At 38.4% G+C, this 14,922-nt stretch overlaps 1 protein-coding gene across 2 annotated transcripts in view; it reads left to right on the forward strand.

Annotated features, from left to right (window-relative positions):
• Positions 1-1,747: 1,747 nt before the first annotated feature.
• Positions 1,748-14,922, forward strand: part of LOC311610657 (olfactory receptor 4F15-like) — a gene marked incomplete at both ends in the record, with an annotated part of 28,226 nt that continues 15,051 nt past the window's right edge. Inside the window, one exon of one of the 2 annotated variants that reach the window (XM_084862164.1) lies at positions 1,748-2,029. In XM_084862164.1, coding sequence (XP_084718290.1) covers positions 1,748-2,029 — 282 coding nt within the window. Of the gene's footprint in view, positions 2,113-14,922 lie in introns of both variants that reach the window. The other variant, XM_084862165.1, reaches the window with a different exon arrangement.

Here is a 14,922-nt window from a genome sequence, read left to right on the forward strand (position 1 = left end):
AGATTCTGTGATACGAAAGAGGAAAAGTCACCAAGAAGTGTCCTCAAAGGACAGTGGGAAAGAAAAACTTTCCCCACTGCTTTCTAGTGGCTGAACATCTGTGATACATATCGCTGTCCCTTTTCTTAGAAGAGGAGACTAAGGTAAAAATCCAAAAGTTATGAATAGGCTGTAGATAATTGTTACTGGCTCACAAAGAAGGCCAGAGGAAATATTGAGGGGATCAAGAAATTCTATGGAATACTTTCTTCTTCTTCTTAAAAAAAAAACTTCATTCTTGAAACTATTACATATGTTCCCCCTATTTTCCCCATTGACCCCTTCTATCCTGCCCCACAATTGGATGATAAGATCAATCGTTTGGGAAACAAGGTTGAAGGCTTATCAGGTAACTTGGTATGAGAGACCTGCTAAACAACAGTGCTCTATTCTACAAAACAATGAGAAGCATCACAAAATTGTGATGGCATGTACCAAAGCTGTCTTTTGAAGTTAAGCAAACCTGGTGGTGTACTGCCATGTGAAACCTTGGACAAATTACTTAGTTCCCCTATGCTGCAATTTCTCTTTTCATAAATCAGGGATAATTAAAGTACCTTCTTGAGAAAGTTGATGGGAGTATTATTTTTTAACCTTTTTATTGAATTTATCGGTGTGACACTGGTTAACAAAATTTTACAGAGTTCATTTTTACAACACATCATCTGCACACTCTATTGTGTGTTCACCACCCCAAGTTGCTGCCCATCACCATTTATTCCTCTTGAACCCTTCTCCACCTGCCCCTTCCCTTCTTCCCCTCTGCCAATCATCATATTGTTGTCCATATCCATGAGTGATAATTGTTTTATCAGTTTACTTTCCCATCACTGGTTATAAAGAATACCTGTTTCCACATTCCCCCTCAAACCATGAATTTTTTCAAAGGTTTAAATCTCCACCAAAATGATAAGAAAAAACTAGTGTCTTGCTATATGGGTGTGCATTTAATTCAGAACAAGGTTAAGTATTTTATAAACAGGTAAAAAGAACCATCTGTAAAACCACTGATATTTTCATTCTTACTCTTTTCTTCTACTTGGGATTTATGACTCATCATTGTCATTCTTGTCCCACATCTTTTCCTCTCTCTATTTAGTCATAATCTCCTCCACAGAACCCATCATTGTGTCACTTTCTCTTGCACTTATCCTCCCTCTCTAAAATGGTGAGTGCCATGCTCTGGCATCCTTTACTTCCTTCTTTCCTTCTTCCTCTAAATAACTCACCTTATCTTCCTAATTTTCAGATATCAGAAAATTACAACTTAGGTCTTAAAAATTGTTTATATGTATTTTGAAAGAACTTGACAATGTGATTATAGATATGGTATCAATATACCGAGAGATGTCCAAATTATGAAACTCACTGTCACTTAATTATTTCATATAGTTACATAATTTATAAAAAGTTTTTTAATTTATGGTCATATGTAATATATAAATATGAAATAATGACATTTAGAAATACACCAGAACTACCCATTCAAATAAGTAAAAGGATTCTTACTCTGTGCAATCTATTTTGGCAATGAAATATACAACAAAGGAATATGGGTTGTGTTGTGACATCAGCCTTTGTCTAGTTTTCTGTTAACTACTAATTGCCCAAGATTAAGTAAGGTCAGTGCCATTTTCCCTAAACAAGTGTCTCCTTACTCTCCTTTTTCAGGTTTCATGAGAGTTGTCACTGCTGAGAGAGAGAGGCAATGGACAAAGCCAATGACTCTGTGGTGTCTGAGTTCGTGTTCCTGGGACTCTCCAGTTCATGGGAGATCCAGCTTTTCCTCTTCCTCTTTTCCATTGTGTTCTATGTGGCAAGCCTGATGGGAAACCTCCTCATTGTGCTGACTGTGATCTCTGACCCTCATCTACGGTCCCCCATGTACTTCCTGCTGGCCAATCTTTCCATCATTGACTTGATGTTTTGTTCATCCACAGCTCCTAAAATGATTTATGATCTTTTAAGAAAGCACAAAACCATCTCTTTTGTGGGCTGTGTAGCTCAGATCTTCTTTATCCATGCAGTTGGGGGTACGGAGATGGTGCTGCTCATTGCCATGGCCTTTGATAGATACGTTGCCATATGTAAGCCCCTCCACTACCTGACCATCATGAGCCCACAAAGGTGCATTTTGCTTCTAGTCACTTCCTGGATAATTGGCCTTATTCATTCAGTGACTCAATTGGCTTTTGTTGTAAACCTGCCTTTCTGTGGCCCAAATGAATTAGACAGCTTTTTTTGTGATCTTCCTCGATTTATCAAACTTGCTTGCATAGAGACTTACACATTGGAATTCATGGTTACTGCCAACAGTGGCTTTATTTCAGTGGTTTCCTTTTTAATTTTGATCATCTCTTACATCTTTATTTTGGTGACTGTTCAGAAAAAATCTTCAGGTAGCAGTATATCCAAGGCCCTCTCCACTCTGTCAGCTCATGTCACTGTGGTTGTTTTGTTCTTTGGGCCATTAATCTTCTTCTACACATGGCCATTTCCCACATCACAGCTGGATAAGTTCCTGGCCATCTTTGATGCAGTTATCACTCCTTTTCTAAATCCAGTCATCTATACTTTTAGGAATAAAGAGATGAAGGTGGCAATGAGGAGACTATGCACTCAGTTATGAATTAAAGTTTCATAAATATACTGAGGATGTATAAAAAAGCAAAGTATACTAGAATTTCATATGGATATGAACTAAAGTATGTTACATTTAAACAGAATGTCACTATGTACTAGTATGTGTTGTGTCCTGTATTTTTTAAAATATATTTTATTTATTTTTTACAGAGAGGAAGAGAGAGGGATAGAAAGTTAGAAACATTGATCAGCTGCCTCCTGCACACTCCCCACTGGGGATGTGCCCGCAATCAAGGTACATGCCCTTGACTGGAATCAAACCTGGGACCTTTCAGTCCACAGGCAGACTCTCTATCCACTGAGCCAAACCGGTTTCAGTGTCCTGTATTTTTTGTTTGTTTGTTTTGTTCCCCAAATTGAATTGTGGTGTTAATCTCTGGGCTCTGTTCATGTAAGAGACCTAAGACTACAGGTTGTGGTTCTCTTACCAATTGTCTGACCTCTTTTTATTGGCAATAGAATAAATATAAATGTTAAACAATCCTTTTTGAAAGTCAACATATGGCTTATTGTCCATGTTCTATTTTTCCCATTTAAGTGATCTATAATATCTTACGTTTAAAATAAATGTTAATTTTTTTATGTCATTGGATTTATCTTACTATACAGATTATTTATTTTCTATATTTCCAGTTCATTATTCTTTGGTATTCCTCGGTTTTATTGCTAAGCTGGCTTTTTCAGGGTCCAGTGAGGAGACAGAAACCATAGTAGTTTTTTGAACATGGAAAGTTTGATACAAAGACTGTTAATTAAGTATAAAGTTGTTAAATTTAAAGGTATTTATAAAGAATGAAATCTAAAATATCACAGACATAGCATTTGTAGGAAGCAGCTTTTACTCTAGAGCAGAGTTTAGAATTATTAAAACTTACAAACAAAAACCTATCAAAAGCTTGGGGGAAGGACCCAAAAGATAATAGCTTTTATAGTGCATGCACTTACTTAGAAAATTATTAAAATTCTATTGGGATCATACAATTTTTGAACTTTAAAATAAATTATAAATAATCTTATAGAGTTTCCCTATTTTATGAAATCTTAGGTACTGGAAAAATTAACCAATTAGCTGAAGGTAATAAAAGGAATATATAGAAGATTCATATCTAGAATCTAGGATGACAGACTCCTGTTTTGTTTTTTCTGTCCCCTGTAATTTTATTTAATTTATTAGTTTAAATTATTTATTGTTTAAAGTATTACATATGTCTCCTTTTCCCCCATTGACCTCTCCCCAGCCACCCTTACCCTTCAGCACATGCCTTCATCATCTTACACTCAGTGTCCATTGGTTATGCTCAAATGCATGAATACAAGTTCATTGATTGATCACTTATCCTCTCATCCCCTGCCTTCCCTCATAGGTTGGGCAGTCTGTTCAATGCTTCTATGACTCTGGTTCTATTTTTGTTCATCAGTTTATGTTGTTCATTATATTCTATAAATGAGTGAGATCATGTGATATCTATCTTTCTCTGACTGGCTTATTTCTTTCTTTTTTTAAAAATATATTTTTATTGATTTTTTACAGAGAGGAAGAGAGAGGGATAGAGAGTTAGAAACATCGATGAGAGAGAATCATTTATCAGTTGCCTCTTGCATACCCCCCACCGGGGATGAGCCCGCAACCAAGGTACATGCCCTTGACAGAAATTGAACCTGGGACCCTTCAGACCGCAGGCTGACACTCTATCCACTGAGCCAAACCGGTTTTGGCTGACTGGCTTATTTCGCTTAGCATAAAGCTCTCCAGTTCCATCCAAGCTGTTGCAAATGGTAAGAATTCCTTTTTTTTTTTTTTTTTTTTTTTTTTTACAGCATCGTAGTATTCCATTGTGTAGATGTTGTATGGCCCCTTTAGAAAAGTGTCTATTTAGGTCTTTTGCCCATTTTTTGATTGGATTGTTTATCTTCCTTTTGTTGAGTTCCCTATAGATTTTGGAAATTAAACCCTTATTGTAGATAACATTGGCAAATATGTTCTCCCATGCAGTGGACTTTCTTGTTGTTTTGTTGATGGTTTCTTTTGCTGTGCAGAAGCTTTCTGTTTTGATGTAGTCCCATTAGTTTACTTTCTCTTTAGTGTAAATTGCCCTAGGAGCTGTATTGATAAAGATATTGCTACAACATATGTCTGCTATTTTGCTGCCTATGGGTTCTTTGAAGATTTTCATGTTTATTTTCATGTAAAGGTCTTATGTTTTAAGTCCTTTATCCATTTTTAGTTTATTTTTGTGTATGGTGGTCTAGTTTCATTTTTTGGCATGTATCTGTCCAATTTTTCCAATACCATTTATTGAAGAGACTGTCCTTTTAAAAAAATATATTTTATTGATTTTTTACAGAGAGGAAGAGAGAGGGATAGAGAGTTAGAAACATCGATGAGAGAGAATCATAGATTAGCTGTCTCTTGCACACCCCCTACTGGGGATGTGCCCACAACCAAGGTACATGCCCTTGACTGGAATCAAACCCAGGACCTTTCAGTCGCAGGCCAACGCTCTATCCACTAAGCCAAACTTGTTTCGGCGAGACTGTCTTTTTTTTTTTTTTTTTTTAAATAAATTTTTATTCATATTATTACAAATGTTCCTTTCCCCCCCCTTCTCACCCCACCCTCTGTCCTTTCCCCACCCCCTATTGTCCTCATCCATAGGTGCACAATTTATGTTCAGTCTCTTCCCACATCTCCCTCTTCCCTTTTCCCCAAGAATCATCAGTTCACTCCCCTTCCATACCTCTGATTCTATTATATTCAACAGTTAATATTGTTCCTCAGATTTTTTTTTTTAGTTTCCTTGGTTTTTAGATTCACTTGTTGATAGTTACGTATTTGTTGTTCATAATTTTTATCTTTGTTTAGTTTCTCTTCTGAAAGAACCCCCTTCAGCAATTCATGTAATTCTAGTTTGGTGTTGATGAACTCCTTTAGCTTTTTTTTTATTAGTGAAGCTCTTTATCTGGCCTTCGAATCTGAGTGATAGCTTTGCTGGATAGATTATCTTTGGCTGTAGGTTCTTACTATTCATCACCTTGAATATTTCTTGCCATTCCCGTCTGGCCTGCATGGTTTCTGTTGAGAAATCAGCTGACAATCGTATAGGTGTTCCTTTATAGGTAACTATCTGCTTAGCTCTTGCTGCTTTTAATATTCTCTCTTTGTCTTTTGCTCTTGGAATCTTAATTATGATTTGTCTTGGTGTGGTCCTCTTTGGATTCCTTTTATTTGGAGTTCTGTGTGCTTCCTGGACTTGTAAGTCCAATTCTTTCACCAGGTGGGGGAAGTTTTCTGTCACTATTTCTTTCAGTATGTTTTCGATATCTTGCTCTCTTTCATCTTCTGGGACCCCCATAATTCTGATGTTGGATCGTTTGAAGTTGTCCCAGAGGTTTCTTACATCATCTTCAATTTTCTGGATTCTCTTGCCTTCTAGCTTCTGCAGAGGAGTGTCTTCTGGCTCTTTATGTTCCAAATCTTTGACTTGATTCTTGTGATCTTCTATTCTGTTTTTAGGACTCTGTAAAATATTTTTTATTTCAGACAATGTATTCTTTATTTCTTGTTGATCCCTTATCATTTCTTATTGATTCCTTTTCATATCCTCATAGGTCTCATTTATTTTATCGCCCTTTTCTAGGAGACACTTGAAAAACCTTATAAGTGTGGTTTTGACCTCTATATCCAGTCGCTTTTTGTCCTCCATTTCTTTCGTTTGTGATCTATTTGGTTTAGGCATTTTCGCAGGCAGCTTTCCTGATGGGGCGGGGTTTCAGGGTGGAGCCTACAGCCTTGGCTTCCATCAGCCCCGCCCTATGCGACTCCTGAGACTCAGGGTCCTTCAGTACTTGTTGCAAGCGCCTCTGAGAGAAAGGTGCCCTCGATTTTCGCCTGCTGCCAAACTGTCTATGCTCTCCCCCAATGAGTCCGGTATTGGGGTTCAGTTCAGTTGGAAGTGGAGTTGGAGGTGGCGTTCAGAGCAGTCTGGAGCCCCTGTCTCCTTCCCGTCAGGGCAATCCCGCGGCACAGACGGCCGGCCCTTCTCTGCGCCTCCGGGACCTCTTCTCGCCGTTCCCTGGAGTTCTGCCTTACAGCCCAGCTCCCTATGGGTGAGCCTGGGTCCCCAGGGTCTGGCCTAGAATTGGGATTCAGAGCAGTTGGAGCTGGGCCCAGCACAGTCGGAGCTTTTCTCTCCTTCCCGCTTGGGAATGCCAGCCAGGCACTTGGCCTCTCTCCTCTCCGGCTCCGTCCTCTCTGCGCGCCGCGTGTCTCTGTACCTTAGGCTTTTACAGCTCCTCCGCGCTTCCTTCTGGTTTTCTCCTTGCTTCTTGTTGTAGGATTTCCAGTCAGTCGACTTTCCTGTAGTTCTGGGTAATGTCCATTTTATATTTTAGTTGTATTTTATTGAAATTGTTGTGTGCAGCTGCGGCTAGTTGCCTACCCGAGCAGCCATCTTGGATTCTCTCCTTTTTTTTTTTTTTTTTTAAATAAATTTTTATTGTTCATATTATTACAAATGTTCCTTCCCCCCGCCCCCTCCATTGCTCTCCTCCATCAGGTTCCCACCTCACCCTCTGCCCTTTCCCCACTCCCCATTGTCCTCATCCATAGGTGCACAGTTTATGTTCAGTCTCTTCCCTCATCCCCCTCTCCCCTTTTCCCCAAGAATCGTCAGTTCACTCCCCTTCCATACCTCTGATTCTATTATATTCAACAGTTAATATTGTTCATCAGATTTTTTAAAAATTTCCTTGGTTTTTAGATTCACTTGATAGTTATGTATTTGTTGTTCATAATTTTTATCTTTATTTACTTTCTCTTCTGAAAGAACCCCCTTCAGCAATTCATATAATTCTAGTTTGGTGTTGATGAACTCCTTTAGCTTTTTTTTTTATTATTAGTGAAGCTCTTTATTTGACCTTTGATTTTGAGTGATAGCTTTGCTGGATAGATTATCTTTGGCTGTAGGTTCTTACTATTCATCACCTTGAATATTTCTTGCCATTCCCGTCTGGCCTGCATGGTTTCTGTTGAGAAATCAGCTGACAATCGTATAGGTGTTCCTTTATAGGTAACTACCTGCTTTGCTCTTGCTGCTTTTAATATTCTCTCTTTGTCTTTTGCTTTTGGAATTTTAATTATGATTTGTCTTGGTGTGGTCCTCTTTGGATTCCTTTTGTTTGGAGTTCTGTGTGCTTCCTGGACTTGTAAGTCTAATTCTTTCACCAGGTGGGGAAAGTTTTCTGTCACTATTTTTTTCAGTATGTTTTCGATATCTTGCTTTCTCTCATCTTCTGGGACCCCCATAATTCTGATGTTGGTTCGCTTGAAGTTGTCCCAGAGGTTTCTTACATTATCTTCAATTTTCTGGATTCTCTTGCCTTCTTGCTTCTGTGGAGGAGTGTCTTCTGGCTCTTTATGTTCCAAATCTTTGACTTGATTCTTGCGATCTTCCATTCTGTTTTTAGGACTCTGTATAATATTTTTTATTTCAGACAATGTATTTTTTATTTCTTGTTGATCCCTTATCATTTCTTGTTGATTCCTTATTAATTCTAGTTGATCTCTTTTCATATCCTCATAGGTCTTTTTTTTTTTTTTTTTTTGATTTTGTACAGAGAGGAAGGGAGAGACATAGAGAGTTAGAAACATCGATGAGAGAGTCATCGATCAGCTGCCTCTTGCACACCCCCTACTGGGGATATGCCCGCAACCACGGTACATGCCCTTGACCGGAATCGAACCCGGGACCCTTCATTCCCCAAGCCAACGCTCTATCCATTGAGCCAAACCGGTCCTGGCAATATCCTCATAGGTCTTATCGATCTTTTCTAGGAAATTCTTGAAAAACCTTATAAGCATAGATTTGAACTCTATATCCAGTTGCTTTTTGTCCTCCATTTCTTTCATTTGTGATCAATTTCGTTGTCGCATTTCGCAGCTACAGATGGGGCGGAGTTTCAGGATGGAGCCTACAGCCTTGGCTTCCATCAGCCCCGCCCTATGTGGCTCCTGAGTCTCAGGGTCCTTCAGTGCTCACTGCAAGCGCCTCTGAGAGAAAGGTGCCCTCGATTTTTGACTGCTACCAAACAGTCTATGCTCTCCCCCAATGAGCCCGGTATTGGGGTTCAGTTCAGTTGGAAGTGGAGTTGGAGGTGGCGTTCAGAGCAGTCTGGAGCCCCGTCTCCTTCCCGCCAGGGCAATTCCGCGACACAGCCAACCGTCCCTTCTCTGTGCACAATGTGTGCTCTGCCGGGACCTCCTTTAGCCGCTCCCCCGGGGTTCCGCCTTACAGCCCAGCTCCCTATGGATGAGCCTGGGCCCCTGGGGTCTGGCCTAGAACTGGGGTTCAGAGCAGTCAGAACTGGGGCCCAACACAGTCAGAGCTTTTATCTCCTTCCCGCTAGGGAACCCCAGCCAGGCACTCAGCTTCCCTCCTCTCCGGCTCCGCAAGCTGTGTGTCTCCGTACCTTAGACTTTTACAGCTCCTCCGCGCTTCCTTCTGGTTTTCTCCTTGCTTCTCGTTGTAGAATTTCCAGTCAGTCGACTTTCCTGTAGTTCTGGGTAATGTCCATTTTATATTTTAGTTGTATTTTATTGAAATTGTTGTGTGCGGCTGCGGCTAGGTGTTTGCCTGGGCAGCCATCTTGGATCGGCAAGACTGTCTTTTTTAAAATTTTTTTATTGATTATGCTATCACATAATTGTCCTCATCCCCCCATTCCCATTCCAAACCCCTCCCCACATATGCCCCCACCTCCCTGTTGTCCATGGCCTCTGGCCTCATATGCATGCACATAAGTCCTTTGATTGATCTCTCCCCCTTACCCCCACCCTCCCATACTTTCCCTCTGAAGTTTGAAAGTCTGATCGCTGCTTCTCTTTCTCTGAGTCTGTTTTATTTATTTATTTATTTATTTATTTATTTATTTATTTATTTAATTGATTCTTTAAAGAGGAAGAGAGAGGGATAGAGAGTTAGAAACATTGATGAGAGAGAAACATCAATCAGCTGCCTTTTGCACACCCCCTACTGGGGATGTGCCTGCAACCAAGGTACATGCCCTTGACCGGAATCGAACCTGGGATCCTTAAGACCACAGGATGACGCTCTATCCACTGAGCCAAACCGGTTTTGGCTGGGTCTGTTTTTGTTCATCAGTTTATGTTGTTCATTATTTTTTCTGGATGTGTAAGATCATGTGATCCAAGAAATACCCTTGTAAGAACCAAAACTGAGACAAGCCATAATGGTTATGCTGAGAGGCAAATGAATCAGTCTGTAGTGAGTTCCTTTCTGGGCCAACAGTTCTTTTGGGTCCCAATTTTAATGTCAAACAGTTTCTTATGTGTACATGTCAGCCATTATATTTCAGATCTGGTAGGTGGACAAATGGTGGTGATTTGGTACATTTCTATTTACTAAATACTAGACTTTATTCTGATTTACCAGTTTTCCCATTTCTATCCCAGAGTACAATCCAGAATATCACATTACATTTCCTTTCTCTGAAATAAACAAAAAACATATTAAAAAAGAATCACAATAATATATATATAACATATATATCTTACTATATATGTGCATCTATAATAATAAAAGTATAATATGCTAATTAGACCAGATGTCCTCATGGACAACTTTCTGGATCAAGTTGGGGCTGCGAGGGAAACCCGGGTCCTGGGTGCCTGCTGGTGACTGGAGGGAAGCCCAGGTCCTGGGTGCCAGAGGGAAGCCAGTGCTGGCAGCGGAGGAAGGAAGGCCTGCTCTTGCATGGATTTCGTGTATCGGGCCTTTAGTATAAAATAATATACATGTTTTATGATAAAACATACAAATTAGGACACATTTTATTAACATTAGAATGATTGCCTCTGAGGGAAAGAGATTAAAAATGGAGAATGGAGTCTAAAGAGAATAGATAAGTAAAACAAGAGAGGGGCCTTTTGTAAACCAATGCTAATAATATCCTGTGGAGTAATATGATTACCTCATTTTTATGTATCTGAGGATAAAAAAAGACAGAGATTCAAATCTTGTTACTTTCTCTTAATATTTTGAAGTGAACCTCCTTATTTATTTTATTACTGCCTCCAAATGACAAGCACAATAAGGGACAATGGAATTATTTCAGTGACTGAATTCTTTTGTTAAGTTCAACAAATGTATATTAGGTCTCCTTCATTTCTGGAAACTGTACAAGTTGCTTTGGAAGACACAAATATGAATTAGACAAAAGCTCATATTTTCAAAAGTGCTTATTATAATATGGTAATTTATTATTTATCAAAGTCACACTATAAACTATTTTAAATTACTTTTTATAGTTTATTCTTTCACTTGCCTAGATTCTTTATGTATAGAGAAAATTAATATTTATAAGGCTGCTTCATGTAATTTGTATCTCTTAGAAAATAAATATTATCAAATGACATCGGGATGCTTTCTTTCATTATAACAGGATTTAATGTGGCAATGAAAAAAAAAAAAAAAAAGAAAAGGAAAAAGGACAGAGATTGAGTTTTGTAAATTCCAGTGCCATTCATCTCTCCTGTGATTCATTATCAGCTTTCCCCATTGTTGCTTTAATCACAACAAATACAGTTTTAGGAGACAATTTCCTTGACTAATTGATGTTAGTTTTGCAACCCCAGGTCACCATAGCCTTATTTGGTCACTATCCTCCAGTGCAGTTAATTAGCTATTTTTTTCATTTATGGAAACATTTTTGAAAACCTCTTGAGATAACGGTCTGTGAATAGCTACAAGGAAAGGATGGGGTGAAGTTGACAAGAAGAAGATATTAAATTAGATAAACTTCAACATGAGAAACACTCAGGTAACATTTTGCTTTTTGTTTGTATCAATTAAGCTTTGACCTGAATGCAAGAAGAACAGATGGTGATGGTAGTGACATGATGAGCACAACAGGAGAATAAATAGGGGTGGTTGTGGATATGGAGAGCAAGAATTATTAACCTACTTTTTATCTAGGACTTGGATATGACCTGAAGATCCCAAGGTTTGACTGAAGATACATTACAGAGTCTGGAGTCCACACTGTGGCCAGGACTGGGATGTAGGTTGATTTGTTAACTGGACCCAGGGATCTTTAGAGACAGTTATTAGTACTGACAGTGAAGACAAATGTGTGTGTTGTCTCATAAAAAGTTTGTTTTCTGCTTTACTTCTGTCTTTAGATAACTAAGAAATGAAGAGGATAAATTTCATTAGGTAGTAGTAATAAATAAAGTAAAGAAAATAAAATCCCAGCTTCATAGAATCAATGTGAAGAGAGAGTGCTTGAAAACTTGGTGAGAAGAAAAATATCTAAATGTCTCACCCTAAAATAATATAATGTCGTTTAACCTAGGTGATGGAGGAACAGAGGAAAAAGACTAAATGTATAATCTTTAACAGCCAGCAATCAATCCTTCGGTTTATTTTTATTTATTTATTTTTTTTTATTTTAACATTTTGGAAACATTTTGGAAACGGTTTTTTTTTTAATTTGTGTTTTAAAACATTTAAAGAAAATTTTGTAGGAAACTATCATGAAATGTTTGTGGTGAAGTGGGAGTGGTTGGACAGAGTGACAAAGATAAAGGGATAGAAGGTAAATCCTATGAGGACAGGCTAAAGGAATTGAGGCGAATAGATCTAGAGGGTACAGATGAGTGGTCCTTATTTGATTTCACCAAGTTCAAGGATATTAAACATTTTTCTGAGAGGTTTTCTGACACCTTTATATTCACAGAGAAAGAATTAAATGGATATTGGCTTAATTGAAAGAGGAAAAAAATTTTTTTTGTAATGAATAACTTTTGTGCTATCCTATATAACAAAAGACTAATATACTAGGTGTCTGGTGACCAGTCAACTGTTCAACCAATCAAAGCATAATATGCTAATGATATGTTAAGGCCGCTCAACCCCTTGCTATGCCATGCACTGACCACCAGGGGGCAGACAGTCAACTGGTCAGCCAGTCCCTATGTGTGCACTGACCACCAGGGGAAGATACTCTAACTGGTAGGATAGCTTGCTGCTCGGGCCGGCCTATGGGGACTGGGTGATACGGGCCAGACACACCCTGGAGCATTCCTACCATGCACTGGTAAGGTTCCTCGGCCTGGCCTGCGCCCTCTCGAAATCTGGGACCTCTCAGGGGATATTGGAGAGCTGGTTTTAGTCTGATCCTTCAGGCCACTCTCCTCAGGAGGGTGCCAGATGCAGGGCTGGTGGTGCAAGCCTCTCCCAATCAGGACTGATTGGGTGCGAGCCTGTGGCAGGCGCAGTGGGACCAGGATGAGGGGGAGCAGCAGATAGGAGCTATAGGTCACGTTGGACTGCAGGTTTCAGCCTGATCCCTGCAGGCCATTCAGAGGGACCCCACCCATGTCCGGATTTGTGCACTAGACTTATGGTTATGTTAATAAAAAGCAGGAAACCAAGGAAGAAAATGAATTCTAAAACCTAGTGAACTGATAAAAAAAAAACAAACATAAAAACTTACATATCCTCGATGGAGAAACAAGACAAAGGAATTGGGTCAGAATATATTTTTAGATCTCTTCCAGCCAAAATTATTTTATTAATTGGGAATAATGAACTTCTCTCTCTCTGTCACTCCCACCCCTGCCCCAAATTTTAAAATGTGACATCCTATGACTCTATTTTAAGAGGCTGCCCAATTCTAAATCCATATAGCTGAAGATATTTAAATCATCATTTCATTAAGAATCTGCATTTGTTATATATGATCATTTAAGTAGTCTAAGTAATAGGTAGATCAGACTAGGGGACTCAAAATGAAAAACCTAATAATGGCAATGGTCTTAGGAGACATGGAGGGTCTGAGATGCTTCAAAGTGATCAAGCACCCAGAACCTAGTATCTCTCACTAGAAGCCATTCTGAGGTTATATAACTCTGAACCAATAGGTATCTAAGAAATTTTAAGACTTGAAGACAGGACCTGGGTAAGTTTTCAGATCTGCTGATATTTTCTGTTTGGTATTATTTTGTCTCCTTTACTCTTTAAGGGATTGTAAAGTAGGCACATTTTGTCTTTGACCCCATTTCTTCTGTTCTCAGCTTTAGCTCTTGCTCCTGGGGTCTGCTCCTCTCCGGCTGAGCTCATCTGCTCTTTACCTATCTTCTGCAGCAACCTAGCCAAGCTAATCATTCTTTTGGGTAATGAATCAGGTTTAAAAGGGGTCACTAATATCTTTGTTGTCAAAATATTCATTTCTTGCCTCATAAGAGGAGCTAAGGACCACCATCTGGTAACTTGTTTGTAACAGCTTAATGGAGTACCCTTCCCTTAGCAATGTAAGTAAAACTAAGGAATTCAGTATATTAGTATAAAAGAAAGAAAACCCAATGCTAGTGCAATTACAAATTAATTTTGGGTCCTGGGGCTTTTAAGATTACAAATCTGAACAAGCTCCTGTTCTCCCATTTCTTTCTCTTTGTCATAATTTTTCATTTAACTGATCTTGCTCATCTGCTGCATCCTAAGTCCAATTTTGTTTTGCTTTCCTTTTTTTCTTGTCTTTTTGTGAATTTTATTTTTTATTTTTAAAATGTACTTAACATTTTTTTTAAAGTGTCCTTCTTGCCTTCGATTAGATTTGGTCATAGAAAATTTCATATTGTTTTTCTAAATGAATTCATAAATCTTCTTCTAATTTTGCTAACTCTATTTCTTATAAATTCATAAACAGTCAAATTTACCTCTATTTCTTTTGCTGTTCTCGTTTGTTAGTTTTTGCTATTCAAACTTTAATGTAGAAGAAACACCACTTATATTTTACTTCATAATATATTCTCATTGTTATTCCCACTTAATGGGAGCCTTAAAAAACTTGGTTAGAAAAATTTCTTCCCTTAGTAATCTTTTTGCTTTTTTTCTCTGCCTAGTTCTAAAAACAGTTTGATTAGTTAGTTCATAGTTCATGACACAGATATTTGGTTATAAGTCATAAACCAGTTTATACAACTCTTAAAATTGTCCTGATAAACTTATGGTCTCATTTTATATATGTTAAATTTTTTCATTCCTTACTTCCATATCTTTATATTATTTCTAAGGCTTAGCACTTTATAGATACTATGTGTGTATTTATTGTCTGAGTGAAAAAAGCCATGAAATCTTCCTTCCACCATTGTTTCTGAGCTGCTTTTCAATTAGTCCAAATAATTATGATAGTGAAATAAGTCAAAGATAATATCGTTCC

Source organism: Pipistrellus hanaki (genome assembly GCF_964339955.1).
Source record: "Pipistrellus hanaki genome assembly, chromosome: 1".
NCBI classification, from domain to species: domain Eukaryota; kingdom Metazoa; phylum Chordata; class Mammalia; order Chiroptera; family Vespertilionidae; genus Pipistrellus; species Pipistrellus hanaki.